The 27,582-nt window shown below is 36.8% G+C and overlaps 1 protein-coding gene across 5 annotated transcripts in view; it reads right to left on the bottom strand.

Annotated features, from left to right (window-relative positions):
- Positions 1-27,582, bottom strand: part of SMC4 (structural maintenance of chromosomes 4) — a 56,675-nt gene that overhangs the window by 13,074 nt on the left and 16,019 nt on the right. For all 5 annotated transcript variants that reach the window (XM_058187602.1, XM_058187598.1, XM_058187600.1 and 2 more), the window contains 13 exons: positions 24,727-24,891; positions 21,572-21,805; positions 15,762-15,947; positions 13,455-13,616; positions 12,082-12,307; positions 11,912-11,991; positions 11,447-11,599; positions 10,687-10,813; positions 8,414-8,603; positions 5,447-5,591; positions 4,385-4,558; positions 2,260-2,442; positions 21-253 (listed from right to left, as the gene is read on the bottom strand). In XM_058187602.1, the coding sequence (XP_058043585.1) occupies positions 21-253; positions 2,260-2,442; positions 4,385-4,558; positions 5,447-5,591; positions 8,414-8,603; positions 10,687-10,813; positions 11,447-11,599; positions 11,912-11,991; positions 12,082-12,307; positions 13,455-13,616; positions 15,762-15,947; positions 21,572-21,805; positions 24,727-24,891 (2,258 nt within the window). The remainder of the gene's footprint in view (positions 1-20; positions 254-2,259; positions 2,443-4,384; positions 4,559-5,446; positions 5,592-8,413; positions 8,604-10,686; positions 10,814-11,446; positions 11,600-11,911; positions 11,992-12,081; positions 12,308-13,454; positions 13,617-15,761; positions 15,948-21,571; positions 21,806-24,726; positions 24,892-27,582) is intronic.

Below are 27,582 nucleotides of genomic sequence, written 5' to 3'. Positions count from 1 at the left end.
AAATTACATGCAATACCAACCTGAACATAATTCCTTCAGAGAAAGGATCCAGACTGTCAACAAGCTCAAGTTCTGCATCCCCTCCTAGCGTAAGCATCTGATAGTTTTCCTTTAGCTTATTTGTTATGATATTAAATCCTGCCATAAATTCATTAAGCCGTTTTTTTCGAAGGCCTTCAAAAGCTTCTCTGAATTTGTCTCTCTCATTGGTCATTTCATCCAACTCTGCCACACGTTTTAGATACAGCTCTTCCTAAAAATGTTAAAAATCAACCAAATGAAATTAAGCGATGTATTTAACAATTCAGTGAAGCTTAATAGTGCTGAAATACTGAAACAACAGTGGTGTCAGCCTTAACTACAGTACAGATTGTCTTTGCTTACCGACCACTTGCTCAGCAATAGAAGTTGCCATGGTGCTGAACAAATGGTACTTAATGACTGATTCTTGAAAAGCTGACTGTCCCAGATGTCTACGGTCACGTGATTGCGATTTGAACATCTGGTAGCCAACTTGCACTTAAGATTGTTTCAATGTCACACACTTGTCCATTCATGTGATTGCCATTCACAATCTTCCCTGCCGGCTTCCAAAAGGAAAGGCAATGGGGAACCTGGCAGGGAAGGTCACAAGTCGCTGTGATAATCTCCACTTTCCGTCTCCCAGCAATCAGGTTGCATCACATCAGCTTCCCTCAGCCTCCCAGAACTCGTCCTGTCATGCCTCCTTCCCTCAACCTCCCTGCACTCACACACCCACATTGTCTTTCCCTTAGCAACTATCCCAGCTATCTCCCCTCCAACTTGGCCAGGCATTTTCTGCCACCCTACAGAACCCACACTCTTTACCTGGGACTTCCACCACTTCCTACTTAATGAACTTATGTCTTGGGGTTACAACAGCAATTGGAACTGCCCGATTGCCATTGCTAAGCAATGTAGTCATGTGATGTCTTGGTTTACATGTCCCAGTCCAAGTTGCTGTCTTAACCTAAGGATTATCTGTACTATTTATTAATTTACTGTAAATTCCATTTACTAATTTAGAATTGTACCCTCGTAATATTCCGCAATCTAAAATTAAATTTATCACTTCCATTATCTCTTAGATCTAACAAATATTTGGTATACAAATACCTGGATGTCAGTATGACTTCATACATATCTTGTTTTTTCTAACCCACTCTTATTACCTCACCTGTCATTTTCTTCTTCCTGGATTCCCACCTCTATTTAATTCTTATTTTACACAACAAAAGGCATTAATCATTGTAATTTATCCAAAAAAGATAAACAGTTTTTAAATAGAATGTAACATTTCATAAATGGCTCTTAATTTCAACGAATGCTGTCACTCTTCCCTATAAAGTATCCAAAGTGAATACAGTGAATACAAAAACTGTACAGGGAGTCCTAGTGTTACAAGAATAATTGAGACTAGAATTTCTGTTGTTGTTATGCAGTTAGAAAACACTGGATTACATTATTATATCATTTAATGACCGCAATTCTGGGAATCCAAACAGAGCCCCACAGGTTGTTAGGCTAGGACCTACCCCAATCCAAACCATTCCCAGCTTGGTCCCTCCCAGCCCCAGGCTTCAGTATGGTAAGACACTGCCTCCTCTTTAACTTTCCCCATCTGCCTAGCTTCCCACCTCTCTGCCATTTTGGTCTCCTTGCACAGTGGCATTCCTTGACAATATTACTGGGGCTAAAGTACAGGCTTCTAAGATCTTTTAAGAAGGCTGTACCCGTCATTCTCAAAATTACACATGCCATTCTCTTAATGCTTTGGAGAGTCTTGGGGAAATTATATGGGCCATTCTTATGATATTTTGGAAAGCCTTTAGAAAACTTCTCTTCTGAAGCATTGTGCACATGCAATTTGGAGAATAGTCTGAATGGCCCTTGGAACAAGACCTAGTGTGGCCAGCAGCTGTCTCACATAGGAACCAGGCCAGGCACGCCACAGCAGCAGTGGGAGAAAAATCAACTGGGCATGGCAAGGTCCGTGGAGCATAGGAGATGGCTGGGTTTTGCTTTGTGGCCTGGGTTGATGCTGCTGCCACCAAGTGCTGCTATTCAAGGCAGTCAAAAGGAAAGAGATGGGGAAGAGCGAGGTGGATAGATGGAGATGAAGTTTGGGTGGGTTGTCAAATACTTGAATTTTGATCACATGATCACATGGGCTATAACCTTGGGACTAATCTATATTAGCTTGTAAGAATTCTACAACAATATTGGAAAAATTCTTACCTTTTTATTATACTCAGCAATGGCACTCAAGTTTGGTTTCATTTCATGACACTGAGCTTCCAAAATAGCTATTTGATTTGTTATAATATCTGGATCTTTAATATTTTCCAGTTCATCTTCAGTTAGTACTGGAAGGTTTTCTGTTTGTTCAGCTTCCACAGAATGCAGTGATATCTTTGATATCTAAAATATATTTTATTGAGTGAATGAGCAATTACCATCCATACTGGTAGCAATTATTTTAGAGAGGAGATTATAGGAGAGCTGTACACTAGTTGAATAAGTTTATTACTGATCTTTTCAGACAGATGTTGATTAGATAGTTACTAGTGTTTATTTTTTGCCAAGATTCTCAAATTGTGATTAGTGGAGTTTTTAAAGTGCTGTATGTCATTTTGAAAGTCTTACTGTTAAAAAGTTTACCTAGAAAATGTGGCTATAAAAATTACCGTGTTTTTTGGAGTATAAGACGCACCTTATTTACAGAAAAAAGAGGGTGAAAATCTGTGTGTGTCTTATACTCCGAATGTAGCCCTGCCCAGCTTCTCAAAGGGAGGTTTCAGAGGCTGAAAAAAGCATCAGAAACGTAGCTTCAGAAAAGAAGCCCCCAAACAGAGCTTCAGAGACTTTTTTTCTGAAGTTGTTTCAGAGGCATAAAAAAAGTTTTTTTTCTGAAACTGAGTTTCAGAAGTTTCAGAGGCAGGGAAAAAAAAAAAAACAAGCAAAGCACAGAGTTCACAACCAAGGAACCTGTTGCTAAAATTCACCTCTGGAACAGCTGATTGGGGGTATTCCGGGAAGCCAATCTACCTACCAATCAGCTTTTTTCTTATTTTCCTCCCCAAAAACCAAGGTGTTCTTATACTCTGGTGTGTCTTACACTCCAAAAAATATGGTAATTACTGAATTTTCATTTTCAGAAAAATGTAACACAACCAATTATATTTCAGGAAAATGTAACAAATTAAAGTTTAATTGTAATGAATAGGGAATTCAGCAATGCAAAAGATAGAAGAAAATTCTAATAAAAATAGTGTACTTTTTGAAATAATTTTTCAACTTGTTCCTGAATTTCAAGAATGCCCTACTCAGGGAAAGACGTTATACTAAGTTTTAGAAAATTAAATTTTCTTTCTTAGGCAAGCCTTACAGATGTTTTAAATAAACGATTTTATACTTTATTTTTCAGCTTATAAAACCCTCTGGATTATAAGGCTCACCTAACTTTTGAGAAGGAAAACAAGAAAAAAAAATCTGCCTCTGCCTCCCAGCAATTTGCCTCCTTGCAGCAAAGAGCAAACAGCCTGGTCAACTTCAGCACAGCCTGATTTAGCACGAACAGCTGATTGGCAGTTGGATCTGCCTTCCGGAATACCGCCTGGAATGGGCCGAAAATGGAGCGCACAGAGGTGACGATAGGTGGCAGCAGTGTTGGGGATCCCCACAGCCTGGAACAGCTGATAGGCAGTATTCCGGGAGGCAGATACCACCGCCAATCAGCTGTTCATGCTAAATCAGGCTGTGCTGAAGCTGACCAGGCTGTTTGCTGGAAGGAGACAAATTGCTTGGACGCAGAGGCTGAAGGGTGGGGGCCAGTGGGTGGGCAGGGCTTCAGCAACATTCGCTGTCATTTCCACCCATTTTTTGGGGGGCGGGGGAGTGTGTCTTATACACCGAAAAATACAGTAATTAAAGTATTGATGGCATTAAGACAAAATCATATAAATAAACACTTCTTAATTTTAAACCATTCTAAGTTCCAGTGGTTTCCACTGGACTGCAATATTAATCCACTTATTCAGTCCCCATAACTTTCAAGAAAACAAATTTATCCAAATGGGCTTCTGGAGGTTGTAGTGAATGAAGCATTTCATTCATCCCTACAGAGGTCTCTTCCTTGTATAATCCATGAAGGCTATAAATGCATATGCTTTACCACTTCTCCACCCATGATACCAAGCCCAGCACAAAAACCACTGACTGCTTCAATATTAGATCTTTACAATTTCAGCATATGATACGTGTGATAATTTAATGCCTATTGTATGAAATAAGCAACCATCTCTAGGACCTTTTTGTAAATGTGTAATTTGTCTTATTTTAAAAAAATATCAGTATTTATTACCTCCTTTTGCCAATACTTAATCTTTAATTGATGCTCAGCAATGTGACTGTCTAGTAGTTCAATTTTAAGCCTAATATTGAGAGCCTCTTTTTGTAGCAAATGTTCTTCTTCTTGTATAGCTTTAATTATATGAAGCACCGAACGACGTTCCTCTTGAATCTCTGGTAGGGATATCTAAACAAGAAGTTAAAATTAAATCTTTATTATTTGGTTATCATAAAATTTACATTTCTAATGATCTATTTCAAAATACCTTTTAATGCATCTTTAATTCATATAGTTACCATGCATAGTTACCGTGCAAAATTTAAAAATAAATCTTATAAAATAAAATTAAAATATTTGCAAAGCATCAAAATTAGTCAAATTTCAAAGAAAAGCAATTGGAAAAGCCATACAAGTTTTGTCTGCTTAGGTGACAGAATAAATTAAAATATTGTTTTAAGTTATGGGCAATCTCTTTCTTTTCTCATAAAGTCAGAAAATATCCCATAAATAATTAAATAAAGCCTTCATTAATTTCTATTTGGAATGTTTTAGACAACTGTTTTTCCTGACCGCTATCTTATTATTTCATCTACTGTCTACTATGTAAGGCTTTTGATTCAGTCTCCAAAATGAGTTCTGGAACACATAGGACCATGATATCTACATGAATGGAGGAACCACCATCAAGACCATTCCTACCAATACTGTCAGGGTAAGCCACTAACATATAAAACAAGAGCAAGCCCCAAACCCTTCTAGCACAGATGATGTTACCTAGTTTAGTAATGAACCATCTGCAAGAAAACAAGCTCAGAGAGCATCAAAGACCCCACGATTTTCACTGTGCTTTCAAAAGTTATACTGTTAAAGATTATAAAACAGCAACTCAGTTTACACAGAAGTACTTTAACAGAATATACCTCAAGCAGAGTGAATCTTTGGTAGTGTCGAGAGCTTATCAGAGAATTCAGTAGAAAATACTATTGCTTTTACTCAACAAGCACATTTTGTGTTCGTGTATCATTATGACCATTTTAAGTATGATCTGAAAAATAAAACAAATATAATACATACTTCTGCTTTTTTGCTGTTATCTATAACTTCAGTAGCTCTTTCATCTAATGCAGTCAGCTGTTCTTTTAAGATTTGTATATGGTTTTTGTTTTCTTCAATTTCTTTCTCAGTGTGAACAATTGCATCCTCTGTTTTCTTCAGGTTTCTATAAAGTATAAATATATATATAATTATAAAATTTCTTTTTAACATGTATTAAATATATAAATACAATAAAGACCACACTTTCTGCAGAAAAACTAGCTGTGTTTTCTTTGCTGTAGAAACATGTGCTCATGTTTTAAATTTTTGTCTTGTATTCATTCTGTTTAAAACTCCTAACAAGAAATATATCAAAATCGTTTTCTGCATCTGAAAATATTGTCACTTTTTAATTGTAGATCTACTCTAGTTCATTTATTATAAATCTATTGTTTTTCATTTCCCCTTTGATCTATTTGATCAGTTTTAATTAAATTTATTTATCACCCATGCAGCTACTCTGAGTAGAATTATAAAAACTTTAAATATAACAATAGTAAGACAATGAAACACTAAAAATAAAGAAAGTAAAGCAATATGATTAAGGGTAGGGAGGAGGATGCATGGGGTGGGGGTGGGGAAATAGTAATATACAGTGCATTCAGAAAGTATTCAGACCCCCCTTCACTTTTGTCAATTTCTTTTCTCTTTAATCTACACTCAGTTTCCCATAATTATAAAGTAAAAACAGAATTTTAGAAATGTCTGTAAAATTATTACAAAGAAAACACTGAAATATCACATTGGCATTGTATTCAAACCCTTTGCAAGAACACTTGAAATTTAGCTCAGGTGCTTCTCAGTTCTCTTGATCTTTGATGACGTGTTTCTATGCCATGATTTCAGTTCACTTTTGTTAAATTAAATTGCTTGGGCATGATTTTGAAAGGCACAAACCTTTCCATAGAAGGCCTCACAATGCATACTGTAGCAGAGCAAAAGCCATGAGGTCAAAGGAACTTCCTGCAGAGCTCAGAGACAGGATTATTGCAAGGCACAAATCTGCAGAAGGTTGCAATAATATTTCTGCTGCAATTAATTTTCCTATGAGCACAGTGGCCTCTATAATTCTCAAATGGAAGAAGTTTGGTACAAACCAGGATTCTTCCAAGAGCTGGTTGCCTGGTCAGACTGAGCAATCGGGGGGAGAAGGGCCTTTGTAAGAGAGGTAACCAAGAACCCAATGGTCACTCTGACTGAACTCCAGAGATCCTATGTGAAGATGGGACAGAAGGACACCCATCACTGCAGCTCTCCACCAATCTGGGCTTTATGCCAGAATGGCTAGACGGATGCCTCTCCTCAATGCAAAACACATGAAAGCCCGCTTGCAGTTTGCAAAAAAAGTACCTGAAGGACTCTCAGACTGTGAGAAACAAGATTCTCTGGTCTGATGTAACCAAGATTGAACTGTTTGGCCTCAATTCTAAAAGTTATGCCTGGAGGAAACCAGGCATCACTTGTCAACTGCCCAATATCATCCCTACAGTGAAGCATGGTGGTGGCAGCATCATATTATGGGGGTGTTTTTCAGCAGCAGGGACTAGAAGACCGGTCAGGAAAGGAAAGCAAAGCTGAATGGAGCAAAGTACAGGGATATCCTCAATGAAAACCTGTTCCACAGCACCCAGGAGCTCAGGCTGGGCTGAAGATTCACTTTCTAACATGACAATGATCCTTAGCAGACAGCCAAGACAAGTTGCTTAGGGACAATTCTGTGAATGTCCCAGAATGGCCCAGCTAGAGACTTGAACCCTATTGAACTTCTCTGAAGGGACCTGAAAATGGCTGTCCACCGACAGTCACCATCTAATCTGACTGAGCTGGAGAGGATCTTCAAGGAAGAATAGCAGAAAATCCCCCAGTGAAGGGGTCTGAATACTTTCTGAATGCACTATAGCTTATAATTCATGTTCACTAAAAAAATTGGATTATATGTCTGAAGTTCTCTGAATTAATTCCTTTTTTTATAATTCAAAGTTATATATACATTTCTCCATGCCTTTGGTATTATTTTTGTTTCTTTAATTTCACTCATTTTTCTTACCTCTTACCTGTGGCTCCAACATTTCTTCCTTTATAGTTTTATAATATTGGGGAATCAGCCTATCTTGGCCTAGCGCAGGGGTGTCAAACTTGCAAAGACACGTTGTCGTCACATGACATATCACAACTTTTTCCCCCTTCACTAAATGGGGGGTGGGCATGGCTAGCATGTGATGAATCTGGCCCATGGGTCACGAGTTTGACAACCCTGGTCTAGTGCTTTATCAATTTTAACTTTTTAAATTGCTTCCTTAGTCTCTTGAATACTTACCAGTTTGCTCAATATTTGTCTATGCAATACATTAAATAAGTCACCAATATATGTGTTGAGCAAATGTACTACACAATAGCAGAATTCAGACTATTAAGAACTGAAAATTTAGGGATATAAGGGAAAAAAAAATTTAGGGATATAAGGGAAAAAAAGACAATCAGCAGTAATAAATGGATTACTTAACAGATGAGTTAAATTAAATTCTTCAATTACCGTATTTTTCTCTCCATAAGACATACTTTTTTTCCTCCCAAAAGTGGGTGGAAATGTCTGTGCATCTGATGGAGCATCTATGAGTGACAGGCAGCAGTGGCCAATGGCAGAAACAATCCGCATCTCCTGGAACAGCTGATTGGTGGTATTCCGGGAGGCTGATCCAACCGCCAATCAGCTGCTCGGAGGTGAAGGCTCCAGCGTTCCCTGTCATAGGCAGGCTGTTTGCTGCAAGGATCCTAGCCAGATGAATACTGGATGGACGCTGGGAGGCAGAGGCAGATTTTTTTTCTTGTTTTCCTCCTCTTATGGTCAGGAGCATCTTATGGAGCAAAAAATACGGTAAACGTAATAATTGCAATAAATACCATGATTCTACCTCTAGGATGTTGGTTCATAATAGGAAATCATACCTTTCTGATGTCTTGATTGCTACCTGTGCTTTTGTAATGGCAGAAGTGCACTGATCTATTTCTTTGTTTATCTTATCAAGACTATCTTGCTGAGCTTTAAGTTTATTATTATTTATCTCAATAATGAGATTATGTAGTCTCTTAACTTCTTTTTCCAGTTTGTCAGCTTTTGCAGCCACTTTGTCATAATCTGTCAAAAAGAAATATCTTTATTAATATTTCACTGCATTTTTAAAGATGGAATTTTGAAGAACTATTTTTTGAATTTACCAATAATATTATGGCACTTATGGATGACCTATAATTAACTCAGGATAGGAGTGATGCATCCATCCTAGCTCTCCTTGATCTCTTGATGGCCTTTGAACAACGGTAACTCTCTGGACCACTATAGGTGTCAGGGCACCTTTTTGCAGTGGTTTTCCAAGGCCAGTTCCAGTAAGTGGAAGGGAATCAGTTGAATCCTAGGTCCATGTTTTGAAGGATGCCTCAGGGCTCTGTCCAATTCCCTCTCCTTTCTAATATCTACATGAAGATATTGGGAGAGGTCATCTGTCAATTCAGGATGGCTATCATTAATATGCCAATGATTCACAGTGTAGATTTCTGTTCCTGCAAACTGTCAAGATTTTCCCAGTATCTGGAGATTGTGGCTTTGGATGGGGAAAAACAGGTTGTGGCTCAATTATATACCAAGATTGAATGTCTGTGGATTTTGGGTCTCCCAGATCTGGAAGTTGCCGAATTTCCATTTTTGGTTTTGGTTAGGTGGCATTACACCATTCAAGACTTGTGTTGAATTTATATTTTAAAATATAAATAGTTTGTCGCGAAAGCGATTGCCTCAGAAGGCTCCTGGATTGGGGCTGGAAGGCAAAAGCCAAAACCAGTATGCTCCACCCCATATATGATAGACCGGTCTCACTGGAAAAAAACACTCATTCAAGACTTGGTGCACAATCTGGACATGACCAGGAGAGCCTTCGCACAACTATGTCTTATATGCCACTTGCACTCATCCCCAAACCAGGAGCCCCTGCTCATAGTCACTCACACTTGATCACTCTAAATGAAACATGTGGATGTATGGATGACCTTGGGGAACGAAGGGAAGAGATGTACCTAGGAAACAATCAGACAAAAGAGGCACAAGCCCCAGTGGCTTAATGGTTAGAAAGAAACATAGGAAGGGCTTGCCCTAATGGATAAAGCAATGAAAAATAGTGGTGGGAAGTTTGCATATTCAGACTTGCAAGATTCAATTAATGTAGCCTTACATTAGTTCATCTTAGTCATGTTTAGTCATGTAACTCTGCAAGCTGTACTGGCTCCTAATAGGGTTCCGGGTACAATCCAAGCTGCTGGTTATTATTACCTTTACAGCCCTACATAGCAATGGACTGGATTACTTGAAGAATCCCACCTTATTCCAAGAATATTTACATCTCCACAGGGAGGGCATGCTCTGGCTTCTAAATTTTGTCATCTTATCAGATCCAGGAAGTCTGCCTTTTTTCACTGATCTCTGGAACAATCAACTTCTCCAATATATAACAGACTCAACAACTTGCCTTAAGGAATGCCATTAAGACCTGGCTCTTCCCAGACATTAGTGGCCAGTTAAATCCGACTTCCCCTAGTTTTCTTTTCTTGTATACTTGTTTACTGTTTTACATTTTATGTTTATATGTTGTCTGTTTATTGTTATATGGTTTTCTTTGTTTATTCTTTTTTAAAATATATTGTAAGTTTATGCTGTATGCTGCTCACAGCAAACTGTTTGGGTTGGCCAGTTTTATAAAGCTTGAAAATAAATTATTATTATGAGAGCTAATAAAAGTAATTAAAGATTCTAACTTGTTTTCTGAAAACAAAATCAATGAAGAAAAAACAACATAATAGCAGGCACTTAACTTCTGAGGAGAAACATTTGTAAAAAGGAGATTCAACTGTGAGATAACAAAAGATCCACTGAAATATTTAGGACTTTACTTGTCATGATGCAATAAGGATATATTTTGAAACCATTGCAATAAATTATGGAAAGAAATAAAACAAGGCCTTGAAATATAAAAAAGATTAAAACACTCCTAGTTATGACTTAGGGTGACAAAAAAAATCACTATGCAAGGTAAACTGATTTCAAAGGACACCAATTCAAATCCAGGATTTAAAAAATGGCAAAAACATTTAATGGATTTATATAGAGTAGGGAAAAAAACCAAGAGTAAAATTCAAAATAAAAGACACAAACACCACCAAAGACTATTTACCTTCTTTGAAGTTATTACATCTTTTCTCCATTTTTATTTGCTTGACTTTATCAGGAGCAGAAGCAATTACATTTGCTTCTAGTTCTTTAACCTGGACTTTTAAGTGAACTTCTTGATCCGTCAAACTCTTAACAGATAAAAATAGGCATGTTAGCAGTTCACACAAAATATTCAAGTTCCTCAGTGCAATTATCATTCAGAAAAAGAGAAATAAAGACCATGAGTACTGCGTATTCTCATGAGAGACAACTCTCAATTTACTTCAGACCAACAGACTCCTCACAAGCTTCTGTTCTTGAATACGATTTTATATAACTTCTGTCAATAAACAAAAATATCCCTTTTGTCCACTTGCTTCTGAGTGCATTAAAATTAATTCATAATTCCTAATCCACATACCTGCTCTGAAATTCTAATTTATTTTACATTCATTTATTAAATTTCTACATATCCTAGGTGACTTCATTCTCAAATGAAGAATTTAAACTTGTAAACCTTCACATTATGACTTCATCTGAAGATAGTTGTCTTCTACTAGTTACATTAAGTGACAGAAATACCACTGTAGAAAGGCAGTCTCTAGAACCCTCTGTAAAGTACAGGTTCAAAAGAACAGTTTTATTTTCTGAGGTTCAGAATCTTGCATTTATTTCCTCGGGTGGTATTTTTAAATAGGACTATCAAAATCTCAAAAGATCACCAAGTTTAGTTTCCTCTAAAAAAAAGATTGTAGCTATGCAGCATAAACAATTATTGTTACCTTTATACTGGCAGTGTATTTTTCTAAAGTGTTTTTCATTTCTCTAATATTTTTATGTAATTTTGCTATTATTTCCTCCAGTTGTGCTTTCTGTTCCTGACATAGCATAGCTTTTTGAGATTTTTTTTGCAATTGTGATTCCATTTCATGGACCTGCAAAAATAAAATGTAGGTTTAAAAAAAGTTAAATGTAAGTAAATTAAGCAAAGTGTTGTCTGGAAGTTATTTATTCTAAAATTTGTGATGCACTTAAATGTTCAATATTATTTTTCCAGGGCTTTGTATAAAATAGCTATAGGCATTCATTTGTTTTCTTTTCTTTCCCTTATACTTTAAATTGAATTAGTTATTTGTATTATTTAAGTAGGTATTTTCGTTCTAGATTATAAGGCATTTTTGAGATTTGTTATAATAGCAAAGGTCATACAAATAAATATGTATTCACCCCCTATGCAGTCTACTAACCTCTTCTTCGGATGTTTCAACTATAAAAGAGGATCCCATTCTACCCTTCATTACTCTTCCTCCACCACCAGTCATTGTTCCTATGGAAATATTAAGAACACATTAGAAATGCTAGCCTTCTATATATATTTCATTTCTTTTTTTAAAAAAAATTGTACTTTTAAAAATACCTGATTGTTCTATAAGTTGTCCTTGCAACGTTATGACTCTCCATCTGTTGCCTTTTCCAAATGCTACCCTGGTGGCCTGATCCAAGTTATTGGCTACCAGAGTATCACGCAAAGCGAAATAAAAGGCTTGGCGAACCTTCTCATCTTTCACTTTCACCATGTCAAATAGACGAGGAATATTTTCAGGAGTCTGAATTTTGCCCATGCTTTTCTCCCATACTGCCATCTGGAGGAGAATGAAAAAGCAATTGATTAATAATTTTAAAAATTACATAAGCATTTCATATACACATCTACAGCTTCAGTTATATGGATTTTATTACCATCGTAATTATACTACAAAACATTTTTAGTGCTTTCTTCAATTCAATCTTAATATATATTTTCAAAAAGAATGGGCAACCTGTAATGTCCCAGCATCCAGAGCATACCATTAAAATTTCTTTGCAAAATAACATTTTACTATTGGTTTTGTCCCATTTTCTGGGTGCTGGGCATTTTAATGTGTACGATATGAGTAGAGAACAACTAAAATTACAGGTAGCAGTGAACTTCCAACTGGTTGTTTAACAACATTCAGTTTTGCTGGCCTTGGAAAGAGTGATTCACAGTCTTGGAAAGCACTTATGGCTGTCATAAAAGCTTGCACCACCACGCCCGTGATCACATGGCTGCATTTCAGATGATTGGCTACCAGCTCACATTCACAAGTGGTTACAGCATCCCAAGATCACATGACTGCAATTTATGTTAGTGCTTATTCTGGCCCAAAGCAACCATTTGGGAGAACAGATCTGGGGCTATGACAATATGACAATATGATTTGCTTAACTGTGAGATTTGTATTTGCTTAATAACTGCCATAAAAATGGTCATAAAATCGGATCCATTCACAGGAGTGTCTTGACTTATGATTGCTATGACTTACGACTGAAATTCCAGTCCCAGTTGCAGTTATTAGTCGAAGACTAGCTATGGTTGACATAGATCTAAAGCTGCTTTTATTAAAATAGTGATGGTAACAAAATCTTGCATAGTTCAAATCCGCTTATTTAAAAAAATATATTCTGACCAATTGCTAAAGTATATGGAAAGTTCTACCGGTATTAAAGGATCACATAAAATTGTTCAAAACATGAGTATTTTTAATGGATACATAAATGAAAGTATTAATGTTAATTATTCATCTAAAGGCAAGAAAATTCCTGTATCAAGATAATAAAAATGCCATTAAAATTATAGTTCCAATTTTATTTTAAATATCAGTCGCTAGAAAACATTTATTGACTATAGCTATAATATAAAATTATTTTTCCAAATTAAAAAAACCCACCAATTACAAGAAAATTAAAACAAATCAAAACCATACAAACCTTATCAAGAGCTATAAATGTTGCTACTCCTATGTTTTGCTTCTTTAAGAAATTAACACATTTTTGAGCTGTATCAATAGTATCAACAACTATGTGATCTAACGCTCCGCATGATGATGATATTGCAACATCATATTTTTCATCTATAGCTCCCAAGTCACCCTGTTGGCAAAATATAAAAATTATTTAGTATCCAGGAAAGAAACAGAAATTACTAATATCTGATACTAAGCATATTTATTAGCATACAAATACATATTTCAATAAAACACACACTTCATTTTCATTAAGAAAAATTCTTTGTTCCGAACTCCATTATTAAAATTTAGAATGTGTAAATAGTAGTCCAAAGAATTATATGCATTTGGGACGTATCCTTGAATACTGCTCACCTGCCTGGAACCCACACTGTATTTCGGATATTAATACATTAGAAAGTCCAGAGGTATTTTATAAGAAAAGTACTCAACTCCTCTGCTCGCAATAAAATTCCTTATACCACCAGGCTTGAAATTTTAGGCCTGGATAACCTTGAACTACACCGTCTACGTTCCGAACCAAGATTATCTACCTTAACGTCCTACCTCTTAATGACTTCTTTAACTTCAACCGCAATAACACAAGGGCTATCAATAGATACAAACTAAATGTAATTCACTCTAATCTTGATTGCAGAAAATACAACTTCAGCAATAGAATAATAAATGTCTGGAACCTAATCCTGTTGTTAGTTTCTCTAACCTCCATACCTTTTATCTTAAACTGTCTACTGTGGACCTTGCACGTTTCTTAAGCGATCCCTAAGGGGGCGTGCATAAGCACACCAGCGTGCCTACCATCTCTGTCCTACTGTGCCCATTTATATGTAATCATTTTATGTGTTTATGGCTATGATTTGCCTATTTATATCCATTTATTTGTGCCATTTTTTCATGTGTCCATGTCTATACTGATATTTGTTTCCTTGTACTTGTTGATAAACAATTAAATAAATAAATTGAAGTTATGTAAGCACTGTCAATCAAAGCAAATGGCAGAACTTTGTTGTCTGAAGCAAATCTTGAGAAAGCTGAAAAGGATTGCACTTGACGGCAAATATACAGTAGCTATCCCAGGATAATGTTGCAGATCCAATCTGGGTCAGACACTGGACCAGAGGTTTAGTCTTCTGAGCTTTTGGACTTGTGCTGGAGTGCACTCTCACCAAAAGGTATACAAATACCCTGAAGATAGGCTCCAGGAGAGTCTGAAAACTCAGAAGACTAAACCTCTGGTCCCTAGATCCTGCAGGATTAGATTTAGTACTTGGATGAGAGACTGCCAGGAAAAATCAAGACAGTAAGTAGAATGAGAAGTTAAAATATATAATAAATGCAGAAGATGGCAATAGCAAAGCTCTTCCCTATTGCTCTCAGAAAAACACTGAGATTTCATACAACAGCAGTAATAGAACTCAACTCAAGGGAAACTTTATTTTATGCACAATTAATTCTGCAGCAGATATGAAGAAAATCCTCTGAAGCTTAAAGATGTTTGAGAACATTTGAATCCTTTTCAGTATTGAAGGAACACACCACTTTGTGTATATGCAAGGGTGTGTGTAAAAGAATGTAGATATATGCAGTCTGATTTCAAATAAAGACACAGAGTAATGTTGCTGCCAAGTACAATAATATGATTTACAACTGAGTTTTATGAGATATCAATAATGGATAAGTCACAGAATACCTTCATAGACTCCTTCATGAAAATTACAATTTAAATATTTTCAAAACTCTTAATAAAATCAAGATAGTACAATACTACAAGATAGTACAATAGTACAATAGCATATCAACAAAAATCTTTGAGGTATATAACTAAAGAATTGGATATCTAGCAGATGCTTAAAAATGAAAGCTAATGTTGAGCTTTTGTTCGTTCTGTAGAAAATGCTTAGAAACTCGACTTATTTTTGAAGAATTTACTTATTTGTATATATACGTTTAGCTTTTAACAAACACATTTTACGCTTTCTAGCCTTTTCTAGTTCTTTTTAGATTTTCATTTTCACTAAATCAAGATATTTTAGATCTATTATACTTTTTAATGACTCTAGCCCACTTTATGCTGGTATGTCACTAATAAGGACAGCAATTCCTTAGCAAGAAGATACTTTAATCTCCTGGCAATGGTCACAAATTAAACTTCATCAAGACCAGCCATTCCCTGCTAACACGTTTTCTTAATGAATACAGTTCTTCTCTTAATTAGAGTTCAAAAAAGGAGGGGAAAATTACAAAATAATAATTTAAAAAAACAGCTTACAAGTCTTCCATATATTCCAGAAATATTTCCAGATTTCTTCTGCTGAATCAAGGCTTCAAGAACTTTTCCTTGACTTTTATTTATTGCCAATGAACTTTTTGCTTCTTCTACTTTCTGACGTAGATCTCCAATGTAATATTTCAGATCCGCCTCCTCCTTTGTAAGTTTATCCAATTCATTTTCTTTCTTAAAAGAAAGAAATCAATGTTTTTTTAATACTACAAGTAGCATAACAAACTTAACATTACGAGTTACTTGAGTGAAAACTTATAAGTAACTTATAAACCATTACGGATCCGCTGTTAGACCCCTTGCAATTTGCATACCGAGCAAATAGATCAACAGATGATGCTGTTAATATGGCTCTGCAATACATCCTACAACCTCTTGAATCTCCAAAGACCTATGCAAGGATCCTCTTTGTAGACTTTAGTTCAGCATTCAATACCATCATCCCAGACACTCTTCTAACTAAGTTAAACCAGCTACAGGTACCTGAACAGACTTGTAAGTGGATCACAAGCTTCCTAACAAACAGGAAGCAGCAGGTGAAGCTAAGCAGGATCACATCAGATACCTGTACACTTAGCACAGGGCCCCCCCAAGGCTGTGTGCTCTCCCCACTTCTCTTCTCTCTGTATACCAATGATTGCATTTCTAACGATCCATCTGTTAAGCTACTGAAGTTCGCAGATGACACAACAGTGATGGGTCTCATTCGAGACAATGACGAATCCGCATATAGACAAGAGGTCAAACGACTAGCCTCGTGGTGCGACCGAAACAATCTGGAACTGAACACACTCAAAACCGTAGAAATGGTGGTAGACTTTAGGAGAAACTTTTCCATACTTCCACCTCTCACAATACTAGACAACACAGTATCAACAGTAGAAACCTTCAAATTTCTAGGTTCTATCATATCGCAAGATCTAAAATGGACAGCTAACATCAAAATCATCAAAAAAGGACAACAAAGAATGTTCTTTTTGCACCAACTCAGAAAGCTCTAACTGCCCAAGGAGCTGCTGATCCAGTTCTACAGAGGAATTATTGAGTCTGTCATTGCACCTCTATAACTGTCTGGTTCGGTTCTGCAACCCAACAAGACAGACAGACTTCAGAGGATAATTAGAACTGCAGAAAAAATAATTGCTACCAACCTGCCTTCCATTGAGGACCTGTATACTGCACAAATCAAGAAGAGGGCCATGAAAATATTTACAGATCCCTCACATCCAGGACATAAACTGTTTCAACTCCTACCCTCAAAACAACGCTATAGAGCACTGCACACCAGAACGACACAAAAACAGTTTTTTCCCCGAAGGCCCTCACTCTGCTAAACAAATAATTCCCTCAACACTGTCAAACTATTTACTAAATCAGCATTACTATTAATCTTCTCATCATTCCTATCACCAATCTTTTTCCACTTATGACTGTATGACTGTAACTTGGTCGCTGGTAATCCTTGATTTATATTAATATTGATTGTTCCTGATTGCTTATTTGTACCCTATGATTATCATTAAGTGTTGTATCATTAAGGGTTAAATTGTACCCTATGACCATCATTTGTGTTGTAAATGTTGCACCTTGATGAAGGTATCTTTTATGTACACTGAGAGCATATGCACCAAGATAAATTCCTTATGTGTCCAATCACACTTGGCCAAAAAAAATTCTATTCTATTCCATTCCATTCCATTCTATTAGACAGTACCAGAAAATATTTTTATAATAAAATTGTCTTATACACAATCCACCTAAACAATTGTACTTACAACTTTAAAAAGTGGGAAATCTACTAAAAGCTAATTGTACAGCTTATTGAATAAGAAATGGAAAGTATGAGTCTCCACAAGGTGGAGGCAAATGATGATACATATGTCATATTACAAATACTATTACATATATTTGCCTTGGGCATCAATATGGCAGTATGTAAAGTAGTATTTATGTTATGACATCACTGTATACGTATCATTTTGGGATCATCATGAATTGCTGCAGATATATTCATAACTTTCCATTTATGATTTTACAAATAAGTTGGGTAAAGGACATACTGGTATCATACCTAATAATATATCTGAACTTTGAAACAAATGACACATATATTTCATTACAATGCTAATAAAATCATTTTTCTGTCATTCCTCTTATTTATTTAATCAAATATGTCTTCCAAATTTATAATATATCAGTTTATAAATCAAATATACATCTTCCCATATCATTAAAAGTGACTGGACAGTGTATAGAAAAAATCCAGGAATTAAAAATTTTTGCAAATCCATTTAAATAGTAACAATAGATAAAACAAAACTATGAGGGAAGATGTTACATATAATAGAACCAAATTGTAGGCTCCCTATTGCTAAGGCAGGCTTCTTGAAAAAAAAAAAACCAGACTGAGGGGTTTTTTTCCTTACACTTTAATTTAGTTTACACTTTCTTAATGTATTTATAATAATCCTCTAGAAGTTTTTGAACTGGAGCATTTTGCAATTATCTTAATGGATTGATGAATCTATTGCAACATATTTAAATTATGTTCATACATGTAGAACTACAAATTAGAACCCAAGAATTACCATGAAGATCCTTCTTTTACATGAAAACAGGATAACCAACATCAGCAGGGTCAATACTTAATCCACCTTTCTATGAGAGAAAAAGCCCATGCCAAGTTTTGTGATAATGAATTTAAGTTAAAAGCATTATTGTATAGAAAAGTGGGGAAAAGAAATCCATAAAAATAAACAGAAAGGAAAATATCTACTGTTGTAATTTAACCATTTTTTGTACAAGAATAGAAGGACATGTCTTTGTCCATCATGGAAAAAAGACATTAATGATAAGAATGATATACAAGAATGAGAAGTATCAGAGAAGTTCCATTAGTAGGCTGGTAACAGTTCTTAATATTTGAAAGAAAAAACATTCTGCAATACCCATGGAAGAAATTCCTAGTGTTTAAAGTAGATCTGCTGGCAATACTCAACTTAGAAAGCTTTAAGCATAAGTGCTAAATTGCTTAACAAAATATGTTACTTTTCAAGAGTGCTACTGGGAGTTACTATTGGAAAGAATTTCACTTCAGGAGTAATAAACACTTATGGGATCTGCTAACTATGATGCTCTGAAAGAAGCCCAGAATCTTCAGAAGTCCTATGTGTATCCTCATCCATACACACTAGGTTTTGTGTGCTGTGTTAAGGATAGCAGTTCAAAAACAGTTGTGACCATGACCATTTCAGGGGGAGGGAAGAATCAAGAGTTTTTAGGGGATGAAATGGACCCTTAAACTCCTGCAAAATTAGCAGCCTCGTTTTGTGGGGTGGATTAGCATGCTTTGTGGCAATATTGCATTCAAAGGGATTATCCCCTTTAATAGGAACTGCAGTGGCTGAACCTGGTGACAAGGAACCAGCACTCCCAGGTGACCAAGCTCTGTCAGAGAGGGTCATCTGCTCGTGCTGAAGTGACCTGGAAACAGATCACTCACTGGCCAGTGATTGTGAGTCCAGATGGTCCCGCCCTGCCTGCTTTTCAGCAGAGGGCTGCTTAGGCCCCCTTCTGGGAGACTGCCTCTTTGAAACATGCTTGGTCTTGCATAATGCTTTCCTGCCTGAGGAGGATCCTGGCTCCTCCCTAGCCCTGTGCTCCTCCCTATGCCTGACTTTGTCAGCCATGACAGAATCGGTTGAAAATGAAGAGTTGTGGATGAAAGGTGGCGGTTGTGCCTCTTCCCAGGACTAGCCAGCACACACACACACACACACACACAAGTCTGGAGGAAAAAGGGCGGATTGCCTAGGACGAACCTAGGATTTGCCAGCTCCAATGCAGCCTTTGTTGAGGCTGAAATTCCTCTAAGGGAAAAATTCACAGGAAGTCTGCCTAGGGCGCACCTAGGACGGTCTTCCAATTATGAGGACTGAAATGGAATGGAGAGCACTTCGTGGCTGCTCAGAAGCCAGGCATTCGGAGGGGGGGAGGAAGCGCGCATGAAGCACTGCTTTAAATGAATCCCGCTCCTCAGCTGAGCTTCGAGATTGGGCTAGATAATATGTCCCACGATGGCCATAGCGCAATCAGCAGCACGACAGACTCTGAGGCTCTATTCTGCCCTCCCAATGGATCATAGAAAGAATCCAGCAGGAGACAAGAGTTTTGGCGCGGAGCAGCTTGAAATGGCCACCGCTCTTTTAAAACTCTTCTCAGCACTGAAGCCAAAGCCTATTGCGCACCGGACTAGCGTCTCCATGGTTGCCTAGGGCCGAATGCAAACAGTCTGCCCACTCCCCAGATAAAGTTCAGCAGCGAAGGGCAAACAGCCTGGCCAACTTGGGGGAAGGGAGGGGCGGGCCGCCAGAAGCTGACAGCAACTCAAAAGCAAGCACAGGGTTTGAGGCAGGCAATGGTTGTAAATGGAGCAGGAGAAAAAGGGAACAAAAAAACCTGGCAGTAGAATTGTCCAAAGGTCCAGAAGTGGATTGTTATCAGGAGCAATCTCAGAAAGATGTCTCAGATGACTGAGCTGAAAACGGGGGCCAACAGTCGCAAGAGGAGGGGTGGCCAACAATTTCAACTAAGTCTCTGGGCAGATTCCACTGTAGCAACCCACTTCTGGACCATTCCGCATTCTATTGGGAGAATCCCTCCATCCTAATTGTCCAGTCATTCTGGAAAGGCTCCTAGAGCTACAAAACAAATACTGAAGTTTTTGTATTACTAATCTATGGGCTGCAGGACAGCTAGCTTCCCTTCTGGATCGGTTCTGGGGGGATGACATGACATGGCTATAATGCCATCTGAAACTGATTCTACAGTTTTGGTCAGTACTTATAAAAGCCACATGCCTGTAGTTATTTGAGTCCACAGATAGAATTTAGCAGCATTCCATCCTCTACACTTGGAATTGAAATTGTCATTGCTATTTGCATCAGTCCAGTTGGGTATTAAGAAAGGGTGTCTTTGTGTTAGGATTTATGTTATTAGTCCATGTTCACAATTTTTTTCTGCAGTGGATGCTAAGTTAAGTAACCAAATAAGTTAAAGAAAGAAGTATAAAACATTGGCCGATGCTTCCCCCAAAGAAGAAAAGTTACTGCTGTGATACCTGGGTCAAGATTCACAATCAGGTATGTATGTTGAGGTATATTTCTGGACATTTACCTTTAATTCACGATAATATAAACTTATTCTTAAGTGAATCAGCAAAGGAAACTAACACACGACACTTTAAATGTTTGTTTAGCGTACATCTGAATTCAGTTTATTAGATTTAGATGAGCTTCAGGGCCAATTCCACTTTTATTCTTTATGAAGAATAGAGTTGATATCCTATGCACCCTGGGATAGTATCTCAAATATTCCAGACTTTGTCAGATTTCCCCTTGAGAATGAAGGAGCTAAAACCAAAATCTGAAAAAAAAACCCTCTCATCATTATTGAGATTAAATCTTTCCAACTTCAGAAACTCTGTCAAGGCAAAAATGAATCATGATGGACACATGGGAGTAAACACTGTAATTGAAATGTACAGCCCTCAGTTGTCTAGTTGCAGAATTTGCAATACCATGACCCAAAAATGGACCCAAGTTTAGTCTTTTCCACTCCCACAAGATCACATCAATGACTACATTCCTATATGTTAAAAGACAACATTTGTTTGTTTTAAGGTATTTATTTTTAAAGCACAGTTCTTAATGTCAAAAAATTACTCACCCCAGATTTCTGTAACACCACAAATGAAGTTAAATATTTCAAAATATAAAGATGTTTTAATAAAATCTGACCTCCTTTAAATCATTTTCCGTTTGAGGTAATTTTGATTCCAATTCTTTGATAGCAGTTAATCTTTCTTTAAGTGTCCCTGAAGCAGCCTGAAGAGCATCTTCTGTTGCTTTTAGCTGAGATACTGCAGTATTATGACGACTAAGATACAGATCAAGTTCTGACTTGGCCATGTCAAAATTTGAACGTGCTTCATTAACTGTTTTGCTGAATTCCATTAGTTCTTTTTCTTTATCCTGAAGAGAGGGGCAGAGGGGAAAAAAGAGTTTTCTTACTATAGAAATTAATATATCTGTGTATTCCAACTTTCAATAACAATTTCTGCCAAATGTCATTCTATTACGATAGAATATAAAAATAAATAAAATTAAATAAAAACAGATGCTTTCTTTAGGAGTTGCTTTTAAAGTATTTTTTTTCCTTCTTTGTCCATCAAATCATGATCAGAGGAGCTGGGGACAATGGTTATGATAGTCCGGTTAACAGATGGAGGACCGCTGTGGGATGAGAATTTCTCAACATAAGAAATGAGAATCCTGATTGGCTCCGTTTGTTCACTTTCCCAAAGAACAACTAAGCAACTAAAGATCAAGAGGAAAAGCTGTGTCCAATTGCTCCAAGACGTAAAGCTCTTATGTTTTTATTCTCTCTCTCTCTCTCTCTCCCTCCCTCCCTCCTCTTCTCTCTCTCTCCATAGATAGACAGACAGATAGATACATACATACATATAGAGATATATATATTCTGCACTACTATTAATCTTGTCATTGTTCCTATCACCATCTCCTCCCATTTATGACTGTAACCTTGTTGCTGGTATCCTTAGGATTTATATTGACTGTTTCCCAATATGATTTGATTGCTTATTGGTACCCTATGACTATCATTAAGTATTGTACCTTATGATTCTTGATAAATGTATCTTTTCTTTTATGTACACTGAGAGCACCAAGACAAATTCTTTGTGTGTTCAATCACACTTGGCCAATTAAGAATTCAATTCAATTCAATTCTATCCTATCTTATCCTATCCTATTCTCTTATGTATTTATTGCAAGGAATGACAAGTAAAAAAGAGCAGATAAATACACACATCATTTTAGCTGCCTGCACAGAGCTTCAGCACAAAATTATGTGTCAGTAGAAGCTTAACTAATGACAAATTATAGGGAATTGTTCTGAAGCTGATCGACACGCTGCAACATTTGGAGAATTTTGGTTTCCAGCATCTAATTCAGGATGCCTTTCCCTAACAATAAAAGAGATAATTGCTTCTACTTCCAAAGCTTTCTGAAGGATAGATAAAAGTACTCTTTTACACTGATTTTTTACACTTTTCCATCCAGTAAATTGTGTGTAAGGCCTATGATTTGCAAAGGCAGCCAAATCCTGATTTTATTTAACAAATTTATAAGGCCGTTCAACTCACAGGAGACTCCAGGTGGCTTACAGTAAAAATCCACAACATAAAAACAACTCTTGACACCACGTGGCAGCGGCACCAACATAATCAAACCAACAACTTGATCAGCTCCATCTCCATTCAGGGTCCCCAGGCCTCCTGACAAAGCCATGTGTTCTGGTCTTTTCACAAAAGCAACAAGATGGGGGTAATTTCATAATCACTTTAATGAAATACTTAGGACACTTAGGGAAGCAGCTTGACAACATTGACTACATTTACACCTTGCTGTGTATTCGGAAAAGTTAGGAACACAATTAAGCACAAAGAATCTGCTTATAAGATTGCAGTCAGTCCATTGCCCACTGTGCAAGAGGCTGCTCCAAAAGAAGTAAGTAAAGCTTGAACTAGCTTGATACCTAATGCTGCCTTTTAGCCAAGCAAAATGTGGCATGATATGGCAAGATGATAGAAGAATGTCTCTTACTATACTGTGTATCATGGGAACGTGCTGACTACTAAAGCAACCTGTAATCCAAGGTGAAGGTGAATGCTGCCAGAAGTGATTAACTTTCGAGGTGACATAATCTGTGATTTACAAAGCTGGACTAAACATGGATGATAAGATTAGGCTGTGGCCACAAAGCAAAATAGGGCACATAACATATTCAAGTTGACACTGATGTAAGCCACTAGTCCATCTGAGGATTGGATTGTAGACATTTGGTCTTCCTTAAAAGCTTCTCATTTTTAGCCTGCCATTATAGTGCATATTATTTAAGGACCAACCATTTTTCTCACCCCAGAAGTACTAGAACTATTTACCACTAATCCACTATAAAGATGAACCCAAATATTCCACTTCCCTAGCTTAAATAGAGTGAATTGATTGAGGCCATATGATAATATATCAACAGTGATTCTGCATGGCCAATACACACATACACACTATTCCAAACAAATGGCTGTCCAGTCTCTTCTTGAAAATCTCCAATGATGGAACAGCCACAACTTCTGGAAGCAAGCCGTTTCACTGATTGTTCTGTCAGGAAATTTCTCCTTCGTTTTAAGTTAGAATTGAGATATTTAATGATCTTCTACCTACTGTTTTTTGTCCTGCCCTCAGGTGCTTTGGAGACTAGGTCAACCTCCTCTTCTCTGTGACAGCCTCTCAAGTACTGGCAGACTGCTATCATCTCACTCCTAATCTTTCCCTTTGTTAGATTAGACCTACTGTATCTAGTTTCCTCAATTGTTCATTGTAAATTTAGCCTTCATATCCCTTATCATCTTTGTTGCTCTTCTCTGCACATTTTCTAGGATCTCAACATCTTTTTTGTATATGATGACCAAAACTGGACACAGTATTGGAAGTGTGGTCTCACCAATGGATTATAAATAATAAGTATAATTTTTGGGCTTGATATTCTTTTCAAGTCCAGCTTTTTTCAAAACTTCCAGTTGTCTATATATGTAACTACATAGAGAAGTATCATCTTATAATCATTCAATCTGTCCTTTAAAAAAAACCAGAATGTTTTTTTAAAAGAACCATGTATTGACTACATTAGTGCTGCAACATATTTCATAAATAAAATATAGTGCCATAGTAATCAAAACAATATGGAATAGTAATCAAAAGAATATTTCATCACATAATGAATTTACTGTTACATGAATGGTACTTAAAAACAAAACACTATTTTATTTTTTTAAGAGATAGGTAGATAGGTAGGTAGTTGTGTTAATACAAACCTCTTTCTCTTTCTGCAGTCCTTGAGTTTCCTTTTTAAGACTGTCCATAACTTCTTTTAGTTTTTCTTCTGCTTTTTCTTTTTCTTTTTCTAGATTTTCTCTCTTAGCTGTTGCTTCAGTAATTGCAGATTCACTGCTAGCAGGTACAGTTCTGAGGTCTTCTATCTGTGAGAAGTCTAACATTACTTTTGCAATGGAACAATTCCCCATTTTTAAAGAAGTTTTATGATAATTTACAATCAGATTCTTCAGAATCACCCAAACCTATTCTGGAAGATTAGGAGACACTTTTAAAATGTAAAGCATTATTAGGAGAATAAGTCCCTACAAGCAAGTAGAAGCCTACTTATGTAAGTTTTGGATATTGCTCATTGGTGTCTTTATCGAAAGACGTATGTAGTATCTAAATATAAGATGAGTTTGTATACATTTTAATTTATGCAGCAAGATTAGTATATCCTATTTATGAATAAGAATATATACCATAATTTTTGCACAATGCATCCTAAAACAGACAGGCATTCTATGCTGTTGTACTTCTTTCCATAAGACATTTTGTCTATATACTTACAGTACGAAAACATTCATTGTGTTTATTTATACCAGTGATGGCTAACCTTTTTTGCCATCGCGTGCCAGGATGGAGGTGGGTGGGGGGAAGGTTTGTGCGTGTGCATGCCCACACCCATAATTCTATGCGTCCTGCCCCACGCATGCATGCGCAACCCCCTTCTTCCCACCCACTCCTGGCACACGATGGCCCGGTAGGCCCTTTTTTCTTTCTCACCTGGCTCCAGATCCTCTCTATGCATCTTGGGAGGGCGAAAACAGCCTTCCCCACCCTCTCTGGAGGCTGGGCACAGCAAAAAATGTCACTTCCTGTCCAACCGAAAGTTGGGAAACGGGTCGTTTCAGCCTCCGGAGGGCCTCTGAGGGGGTAGGGAAGGCTGTTTTTGCCCTCCCAAGATGCATAGAGAGGATCTGGAACCAGGTGAGAAAGAAAAATGGGCCTTCCCTACCCCACCCCAGGCCCTTTGGAGGCAGGAAACAGCCTGTTTCCCTACTTCTGGTGGGCCCAGAATGCCCGAAAATCAGGTGGCTGGCGTGCACATGCGCGCCGGAACTGAGCTGGCGTGCCCACTGATATGGCTATGCGTGCTACCAGTTCGCCCTATGGATCTATACCCTCCTTTGCCCAAATGCTGCATTATAATGCAACAATTTTTTAAAATCAGCTTTCTTAAAGAATGCATAAAAAGTCCACTGGAGTTGAAAATTCCAGAGTTTAGACATTTTATTCATAAATTTGTAACTGTTCAGTGTCCCCAGTCACTTGTTCTCCAATTTGCCCTGCCAGTTTCCTACAAGCAAAATCAAATGGGGAAGCCTGCCCGTGATATGCCTGATTCATTAATAAAGTTTGTTTGCCACTACAATTATCTTTGATATATACTCTTCTTAGATTATCAGACTGTCCAGCATTGGATAAAAAACATATGATCATCTTAAAATTTAATATTTTAATCATATCAGACTGTATTATCATTCTTTCAAAGGCTAACGCAATGGGTAACAGGATTATCTACTTCATAATACTTTAGTCATTCAGAATCACATTACATTATTAATAATTGGTTTGCCAGAAATAGTAACTAGTCTAAACATTTTAGTCCCTTTTTTTAATTCAGATGTATGCCCAAGTTTTTGTAGCAAAACCTATATACATGCTATATAAATATTTATATAAATGTAAATATAAAACCTAACCAAAACAATGAACTATACAGAAGCCATAAGTGAAACCTCTTTTCAATGAACTATCCCATGGAAGAAATGTCTGCTAGTTAATAATTCCTCTTAAACACAAATGACATTAAAGTAACTGTGTCATTTGCATAACGACATCACACAAATGCTTACAAATGTCAACTAATGATTTATTTGAATGATGTCATTGTGCAAATGATGCATGTCATCACATAAATCACTTTAGATATTTGGTTCCAGTGCATGCAACCCAGTGCAGTGAGATTAGGCTAATCGAGATTTCATAATAATTACTGTATGTTGGTATGTTTCCCAAAGGAAATAAACTGAATCAAGCATGAACACAGACAGCCTAAAAAAATTAAACTGTTCTTGGCCTATGATATGGAGGAATCTTCTCAGGGAAATAATCCAACTTCTTATTGCAGGAAGGTTGTTTGGTTTGGACTTGGGTTTTTTTTGGTCACTTTAATATACTTATGCTAAAATAGCTGTTTAATTTGGCAACCTGGTCAATCTATCATATTGATACTTGACTACAAAATAGATTCATTATTTAATATCTTTCTTAACTATTGTCAGTGGTTTGGAATACTATAAGGCAAATATAAACTGTGAATTAAAAATGTGACTGTTGCAAATTTCATTATGTATGTATGTATTCTCCACATAGCTACAACTTAGTAATGTTTACTCAGTTTATATTATTTAGTTTGGATATAATCTAAAATGTTATTAAATACTAACGTTAAATTTATAGAATCTGCCTAAAACCACATGCCTACAGATAAAGAAATAAAGACTGTCTAAAGTTGAGAGTGGGTTAGAGTAGCAAACTTTTAAATAGAGATCTATCTTTTATAGTCATAATTGCACTAGGATATAAGAATAAAAGATTAATTTCCTGATTGAAGAAACTGGGACAAAACTGAACAAAGAGACCAAAGTTATAGAAAGGAATACAGCTATGATCACAAAGCTCTTTCACTCTGGGATCTAACTGCAGCAGCAGTAGCAGGAGGATTCGTCTTTCTGGTAATATATTTTTACATTACACAATCTAGAGGAAACTGAATAGATTTTTTCCCC

Source organism: Ahaetulla prasina, chromosome 6 (assembly GCF_028640845.1).
Source record: "Ahaetulla prasina isolate Xishuangbanna chromosome 6, ASM2864084v1, whole genome shotgun sequence".
NCBI lineage: Eukaryota > Metazoa > Chordata > Lepidosauria > Squamata > Colubridae > Ahaetulla > Ahaetulla prasina.
Note: the sequence above shows the minus strand (reverse complement) of the source record. Positions and strands in the feature narration are given on the sequence as shown.